The sequence below is a fragment of the Panicum virgatum genome, chromosome 7K (assembly GCF_016808335.1).
Source record: "Panicum virgatum strain AP13 chromosome 7K, P.virgatum_v5, whole genome shotgun sequence".
Taxonomy (NCBI): Eukaryota; Viridiplantae; Streptophyta; class Magnoliopsida; order Poales; family Poaceae; genus Panicum; species Panicum virgatum.
In genome coordinates this window covers 38,465,980-38,474,267 of record NC_053142.1, presented here as the reverse complement: position 1 = coordinate 38,474,267, position 8,288 = coordinate 38,465,980, and the positions used below count along the sequence as shown (strand labels likewise).

Sequence of the window (8,288 nt, the reverse complement as noted above, 5' to 3'; positions counted from 1 at the left end):
TTAAGTTTATCTATTAACATTTCTTTTTCAAATGATGGTCTGATTTGACCAAACTACTATCAGTGCCTTCTTATTTTTGCCAACCGGAGGAGAAGAAAGTATTCTCAACTGAACCAGACATGTCTAGAATAAATAAATAAATAAATAAATAAATAATACTTGTTCTATAGGAGTACTTATGAGCGTCATACAATATGTCAATGAAAAAAGGGCAACGAGGATAAATCATGGTAGCATCCTCACTCGTCAGTTGGTAGCGCTACAAGCCTTTTCTCTATATAGGCTAGACGGATGCACTGCTATGACAACTTCTATATTTAAATATTTAATTAGGCTACTTTTTTCTTGAAAACTCCTAAAATGATGGGGTCGGGTAGTACATCTTTTACTTGATTGTCTCCATGATTTCAACAAGATAAATAGCATAAATAAAGGGAAAATTATAAGAATAACTTAGTACTATTTGGGAAGATATCTGGCTTGAATCGCTTTTACAAATGAGCTACACGACCAGATTTTATCCGTGCAATATTTCTCTATCGGGCAAAATCTAAATCGACACATCAAAGGCGTGAACGACGTGTCGTGCTCTTCGACCGTACAGGCTCAGCGTTCCGGCTGCGGGTACTCCGTACCATGGTTAACCTAACCGGTGGGAACCGGTCCGGTTTGACCGGTTACCGGTCAAACCGGTCCGGTCCGGTTCCGGTTCCGGCCGGTACCCAACCGGCCAAAATTCAAATTTTAAATTTGAATTCAAAAAATGAAAAATTCCCAAAAAATTCCTAAAAATACTTCAAGGTGTGATGAATCTAATGGTGTCAAATTTTCTCAAAAATTCATTCATTTAGTATAGTTTGTGGGAATTTAAAGTTAAATCAAAAAAGAAAAAGAAAAAAAATGGGCCGGCCCATGAAGGCCCACCGATCAAACCGGTCAAACCGGCCGGTAAACCGGTAAAACCGGCCGGTAAACCGGTTGCACGGGAGCTTTTGAATTTCAAACCGGTCAAACCGACCGGTAAACCGGTAAAACCGGCCGGTAAACCGGTCAAACCGGCCGGTAAACCGGTCGGAACCGGTTGCACGGGAAAATTTGAATTTATTTGAATTTGGATTTGAATTCAACCGGTTTCCACCGGTAACCGGTCAAACCGGTCCGGTAAACCGGAACCGGAGCCCGGCGGTTACCGGAAACCGGTTGGGAAATAAAACCCTGCTCCGTACTCGTTCGCTACAGCCGAATTAAAAAAAAAAGTCGTAACCGAACAAGTAAAACCGCGGGGCCCACGTGTAGACGGACCAGCGGCCACGGGCCCACAAAAACCGGCAGCGCAACCCGGGGGTGCTCTCCTCCTTTGCCTTATCCGCTCCAGTTCCCTGTGGCGTGGCCCCCATCCCCACATCTCTATCGGCCACCAACCAGCTCTTCGAAATCAGTCACTGACACGGTGGCCAACACCGCCTGTGACCTCCTTGTCAGTGGCAGATCCGCAGCAGCGGTCATACTGGCGCAGATCCGCGCCTCGCGACACGTGGAACTCACCCGCCGCTCCGGCTCTCGCTTTAACCATTTCTTCTCCGCCTCTCCCTCCTCGCCTTCGTGTCCCTCTCCTCGCTCTCCCTTTCCCTTTCGCGGGTTCATTTAGGCTCTAGATGCGACGATGATTCGAGGCGCGAAGCTTATTTTGACCTTAATCCGAGGCTAAACCCTGGCGCGGTGGCTCAGCGGCGTCTCGGTGAGAATCCCGTACCCGATCGGGTGGATTTGATCTCTTGCTTGCTGTTAATTTGGCGCGATTTTTCGGCGGTTGTTGATCTGCCCAGCGTGCTGTCGCAGCGCCTGCGATTTTCCGCTTCAGCTTCGTGATCGTGGACAGGGATTTTGGGCATTTTTCCGTCTCTCCTAGAAAATTTGATGCAGTTATCTGTCTTGCGGATATTTGTGTTTCGATCGTACGCTCCCAGGATTTGTGCTTTGCTCCTTGCGTAGGTGATGGCTGATTCTATTGTGGTAGGACAGTGTGTCATTGCAATACTCTAATTGCGTGCAGGATTAGCATCTGACCTACTCACCCGGAATTGAGTGTTTGGGGGGTTTATGTATTGCTTGCATACATAGTCTAGCTACTGCTTGTTTGCTGCAGTGAGAGTGAAAAATCTGAAATCCGTACGACGTTTTGATGGCGCCTGCAGGATGGGGACGAAGAAAGTGAAGTCTGTCATTGGTCGTAATCACGCGGGGAATAGATGATAAGGTCGTAAAAAATCACACAATCATCAGCCAGAAGCCACACTGTTGTGCCTTCTTTTGAGCCCATCGAGGGCCAGGAGTGACTGGTTTCCGTTCAGTGCGCGCCGCACGAGCCGTGGACATGGGCAGCGCCTGCTCGAGGAAGAGGGGCCAGCTGGTCCACGAGGACGATCTCTACGGCGCCAGGTTCTCCAAGAGCGGCAGCTTCAAGTGGCTCCTGCACACGCTGCCCCGCAGCAACTCTGCTGATGTGCATAGAAGAGCGCAGGAGGGAACGCCGGGCCGGTGCCCGTCGCTTGTGGAGCTGTGCGTGGCCAAAGTCCGCGAGGTGATTTTATTGCCTTTCCTGTTTGCTGAAGGAGTGCTTGTTCTTGGCTGAATTTATGGGGATGATGGCAGGACATGAGTAGCTACTCTGATTTCTCCCTGCTGCCCAGGGATCTTAGTCAGCAGATATTCAATGAGCTGGTGGAGTGCGGAGGCCTCACGGAAGCATCGCTTGGGGCTTTCCGTGATTGTGATCTGCAGGTGATGATTCTGTTCTTGTTTGGCACACCATTCTGGTTGAACTTTAATTGCAGAGAATTTTGCACCATTGTTTGGAAATTTAAGGAATGAGATAATGTAATGTAACTCTGCCTTTCCTGTGGAATCTGAATATAAGGATGTATAATCAATGTTCCAATCGATCAGGCCTTTGTATCTGCTGCTAGGGAACGAGAAAAGGTATCTTACCAGGCCCTGATATAGTGATATCTACTGTAACTGCTTTGTTGGGGCCTGCATAGCCTAGTATTAAGCTTACTGATGTGCCCTGATACACTGAACAGGACCTAACTTGGGACATCTTCTTGTAACAGGATATTTGTCTGGGAGAGTACCCGGGAGTGACTGATGCTTGGATGGAAGTAGTGGCTTCTCAAGGGCAGTCCTTGCTATCTGTTGACATCTCTTGCTCAGATGTGACTGATAGTGGATTGAATCTTCTTAAAGATTGCTCGAGCATGCAAAGTTTGGCATGTGATTACTGTGATCAGATCTCAGAACATGGACTTAAAACATTATTAGGTCAGTGTTATGCTGATAACACAACAGCTGAGTTTGCTGCCAGCTGTAAGATATTGTGATGTCAACCTTGTTCAGCTTCAGTATTAGAGATCTTGTTTTTGTTATTCTGCCACGATAACCTTCTAACTTTTCAGGCTTTTCAAATTTGACATCACTGAGCATTAAGAAATGTGCTGCTGTTACTGCTGAAGGAGCAAAAGCCTTTGCAAACCTAGTTAATTTGGTAAACTTAGACCTTGAGCGATGCCCAAAGATTCACGGTGGGCTTGTGCATTTGAAAGGTATCCTTTTCTCTCTAAGCTCGTCATTTATGAATATGAGCAGACTGCCACCTTATTTTTCTGCAAGCTTGGAAGACTTTGCAACGTTGGTTACTTTTGTTAGTTTGTTATAATGACAACTGAATAGTTGTGAGCCTTTTGGTGTCCCAACATTCATGATGCTTATCTTTGCATGTTCTAAAGGGGGAAAAAACTTGTATACACCTATGATGTGAATTCAGACTAAATTACACAGGATGCTTAACAGAACTTTGTGTTGCAGGCTTGAGAAAACTGGAAAAACTGAACCTGAGATACTGTAATTGCATCACCGATTCAGATATGAAATATTTATCAGGTAGCACCTCCCCTTAGCTGATTGTCGTGAAGATCAGTATATGGTAACTTACAATGATCTCCATGTTCCTCCTGCAGATCTCACAAATTTGAGAGAACTACAACTATCATCCTGCAGAATCTCTGATTTTGGTGTATCTTATCTGAGAGGTAACTCCATGAAACATAAATAAGTTTCTTCCTTTTATTCACTGCAATGTTTGGTTATTGTTTTACCTTGGTGGGTTTGACTGTCTAAAGTTACATCCCTTGTGTAGGTGTATTTATATTTTTGTTTGAATAACTGATTGCTTTTAGTAGTTCAGTAACGTGAAGTTTCAGTTAAGTTAGCTCATGTTTTGTATTGTTGGTTCATTTGATTCAGGTCTACACAAGCTAGCTCATCTAAACCTGGAGGGCTGTGCAGTCACTGCAGCTTGTTTGGAGGTTATATCAGGTTTTGTATCTTTTCCTGGGCATACCATGCCATCAATTGCCATTTATTCGAAAATATGTTGATAGTTTAGTCTCGAGAAATACTTGTAGGTGTTCGCTCTGCCCATATAAATAGTTCCAATGCCACCAATAATACACAGTTATTACATATATTTTGATAAGAGGATGATTTAGGATCAGACTAAGAGTGCTTGTGTCTAGACAACACGAAAGTTCCCAAGTGTCTGACTAGATAACCAGAGAGTGTTTTTCAGCTGCTATAGGGACAGGTTACTGCTACATATACAGCATGACAGTAATAGAATTTTTATTTCTTTTGTTGCTGAGGTGTGGCAGACATAATGTCATTCTATAGTTAGTTTCACAAGAAATTTGTTGACTGGAGGAGGCATTTGTTTTCACAAAGGGTGTACTTCTTTACGAAGCCTAACATGGCATGTAGCTGTTAGACTACTCCCTAATTTATGGATTTATTTAGTCCTCTTTCTCTTCCCCTTGTGTACACACCTGGCGATGGACTCTACAGTTGTATCCATTTAGACTTGCATAAACAGCTTCAAGTCAACCACTTGGGTACCAAAACTTCACTAAGATAATAAGAGTCATGCTATTGCAGGATTGGCTTCACTTATTTTGCTGAATTTAAGTAGGTGTGGCATATGCGACGAAGGCTGTGAGAACTTGGAAGGTAAACATGATGCATATTACTGATCTTTTGGCAAATTCAATTATCTGTTATAGGGAAGTGTTTCATCATTTTTCTTGGCTATATTAATGATTAAAATTGTAGGTTATCAATATATATCTCACTGCATCTAATAACTTGTCAAACATATAGTATGCTTGTACCAATTTTGCTGCGAGCTGGCTGTGTATGCCACCCCATTTCATATCCTTTAAATCTACGACTTTTGTTTACTTCATCAGTTCATTGACTGGTGCTGCCTTGCAGATCTTGTCAAATTGAAGGCTCTAAATTTAGGGTTCAACCACATTACAGATGCCTGTTTAATTCACTTAAAAGGTAATTATTTTTTATGTTTAAATTAATTCACCTTAGGATTTATATCTAAGTAACAATTATGTTTCATATTTTGTGGTAAAGCATTTTAATCTAGTATTCCATAGAGCCTGATCATTATCATTATAAGAAAAATAACCAAACCTTTTCCTTATAAATCAGTGTTCACCGTTTCTTTAATGCGCAAGTGATTCTAATAAGATGAAAGCAGATGCAAGCCTGGATGGCATCTTCAAGGAAGCCTGCATGACATTTTGTGCATGTGCTATAAGACTATAAGTATAACATTTAGTGGAATCATGGAAACACACCACACACCATTCTTATATTTATCCTTCTAGAAGTACTTCAGAATTATAATGCCACTGTGTATCAATTGATACATAATAAGTTAACTGTTTTTTTTCTCTGGTGCCCTTTGTTCCTTTCAGATTTGATCAACTTGGAGTGCTTGAATTTGGACTCATGCAAGATTGGTGATGAGGGTCTATTTCACCTGAAAGGTGAGGTTTCAATGCCTTGATAAATTTCAAAGTAATGCTGGCAATTATTAATTATGTTGTGTTACCTGGTGTTTTATTAAGAAAATTTTGAGACAAAAAATCATGGAATAAATGGACCCATACAGTAAGGCATAAGCCATAGTTTACCGTTTGTGAAATGGCATATGTTGTTGGCCTGCTTCTTTTTTATTTTATTTTATTTTTGTTTATTATCCTTGCTTGTCTGCTGAAGTCCCATATATGCTCTCTTTTTTTTCATTGTTTGCTACTACATTTAACATTTTGAGCTTTTTTGGTTGTTGCTAAGCATCTATTGATCTACTTTTTGCATCTTGATGTGCTGTAGGCCTCGTGCAGCTAAAAAACCTGGAGCTTTCAGACACTGAAGTTGGGAGCAATGGACTTCGTCATCTCTCTGGTTTGTTTAAAATCCTACAGAAATGCTAGCAGTATTCACAGTTGTTGTTGTTTTCCTTTTCCTTTTAATCTCTACCCATAGGGCACTTCAGATTCTGTATTGGCTTGTTAATTTATACTGCTGTTGCTGCAGCCTTTTATAAAATTGGCCTTTGTTTTCAATAGATGCTTCTTACCCATACACTTTATGATTTATGACTTCAAGTTGTTACACTAGGATGATTTTAACTTGTTAAAATATATTGTAATTTACATTTATTTCAAAAACAGATATTAAGTTGTTCTGTTTCTGCAGGTCTACGTAATTTGCAGAGCATCAATCTCTCTTTTACATTGATTACTGACATTGGTTTGAAGAAGATTTCTGGTTTGAGTTCACTGAATAATCTTAATCTTGACAATCGCCAAATCACAGATACTGGTTTAGCAGCTCTTACAAGTATGCCGCTCGTATTAGTTGGATATAGTATGGTTTTTTTTTGAAGCCTCTCATCTGGGCACAGCTGTAGAAGTATGGTTGTTTTTGTATAACTAAAAATTGTCTTATCACCTACAAGGGAGTTCATTGCAGAAAAATGGTTAACAATTATGTTAGTTTGAATATGTTGTTATCATTTATCTGATTAGCTTATTTCCACTTCTGAAGATGAGATTATTTCACATGTAAATTGTATTGTAGTAGGGGTTTCCCAGTGTCAGTAGGCAATGTTTTACATTGTTATAGACTTAAGATTACATAATCATATCATGGCATGAGCCTTATCATTTGGTTAGTGCAGGTCTCACTGGGCTGACACACCTTGACCTATTTGGAGCTCGTATAACTGACGCAGGCACAAACTGCTTCAGATGTAAGTGCACATACTCAAAAGATGATGCATGTGGATTACCTACTATGTTGGCACTGAAAAATGTAGCAGCTTTCTTGGCGCAAACTATCTTGCTAGGGGAGCCGTTTCATTTCTGTTTGCCACCATCTTACAGGAGCATTGCGTCTATCTATATCAGTGACTCCCTTTAATAAGGAATCTCGCTGCATTTTGAACATCACACTGCTGTTTCAGTTTTCAAGAATCTTCAGTCCCTGGAGGTCTGTGGTGGGTCGATCACGGATGCGGGCGTGAAGAACATCAAGGACCTCAAAGCTCTGACGCTGCTCAACCTATCTCAGAATGGCAACCTCACGGACAAAACCCTGGAGCTGATCTCTGGTACATGTTCTTTTGCTGCTTGTTCAGTTGTTCTTTCAACACGCATTTATCCATACGCTGGTTGATTCTCGTCTTACGGTTTCACCTGGCCACAGGCCTGACTGCGCTGGTGTCGCTGAACGTGTCCAACTCCCGGGTGTCCAACTCGGGCCTCCACCACCTGACGCCGCTGCAGAACCTGCGCTCCCTGTCCCTGGAGTCCTGCCGGGTGACGCCGGCCGAGATCAAGAAGCTCCGGCTGGCCGCCCTCCCCAACCTGATCAGCGTGCGGCCGGAGTGATACGGCCAGGCAGGCACTGTCGCAGCAGCGATCTGTAACTGTAAGCAAATGGTGGCCTGGCTGGAGCATGCCGCCGTGTACATATTTTTGCAAGAACAAGCTTGAGCAGTCTGTACATATTGGTCTTTGTGTCGTGTCGGCGTGCCTGACGGTCGCCGGACTAGACTACTCCGCCCTATCCCCATATACCCCAGGAATTTGTGATGGGAAGGAACAATTGTAAATATGCCGTGCTTCCTCTCCATGTGGGGTGCCGCTGTGTAAATAGTGGATTGGTGCACTTCTAGATGCTACTTTTGCTTGGTCGTAAAATCATGGTACCATAGGCTTTGCTCCAGTTTTGATGTGATGAGTGATGACTTCCGCAAATGATCGGTGCTACCTGCTGCAGTCAGGCTGGCTGCAGTCACGGCCGGTGCAGGGTTTGCAATCGGACATAGCAGCCGATACGCAGTATGCAGTAGTGCCATGTACATTGGGTCA

At 42.8% G+C, this 8,288-nt stretch overlaps 1 protein-coding gene across 2 annotated transcripts; it reads left to right on the top strand.

Annotated features, from left to right (window-relative positions):
* Positions 1 to 1,567: 1,567 nt before the first annotated feature.
* On the top strand, positions 1,568 to 8,142 carry LOC120642405 (F-box/LRR-repeat protein 14-like). 2 transcript variants are annotated; one of them, XM_039918913.1, is made up of 16 exons: positions 1,568 to 1,738; positions 2,196 to 2,581; positions 2,653 to 2,781; positions 3,114 to 3,321; positions 3,456 to 3,602; positions 3,865 to 3,939; positions 4,017 to 4,088; positions 4,303 to 4,374; positions 4,990 to 5,061; positions 5,326 to 5,397; positions 5,826 to 5,897; positions 6,244 to 6,315; positions 6,610 to 6,753; positions 7,094 to 7,165; positions 7,379 to 7,525; positions 7,621 to 8,142. In XM_039918913.1, the coding sequence occupies exons 2-16, from the start codon at positions 2,375 to 2,377 to the stop codon at positions 7,803 to 7,805; spliced, it is 1,746 nt and encodes a 581-aa protein (XP_039774847.1). In that variant the 5' UTR covers positions 1,568 to 1,738; positions 2,196 to 2,374; the 3' UTR covers positions 7,806 to 8,142. The 2 variants fall into 2 exon arrangements, with proteins under 2 accessions (XP_039774847.1, XP_039774846.1); XM_039918912.1 differs by having other exon boundaries at positions 1,575 to 1,738; positions 3,114 to 3,366.
* The last annotated feature ends 146 nt before the right edge of the window (positions 8,143 to 8,288 follow it).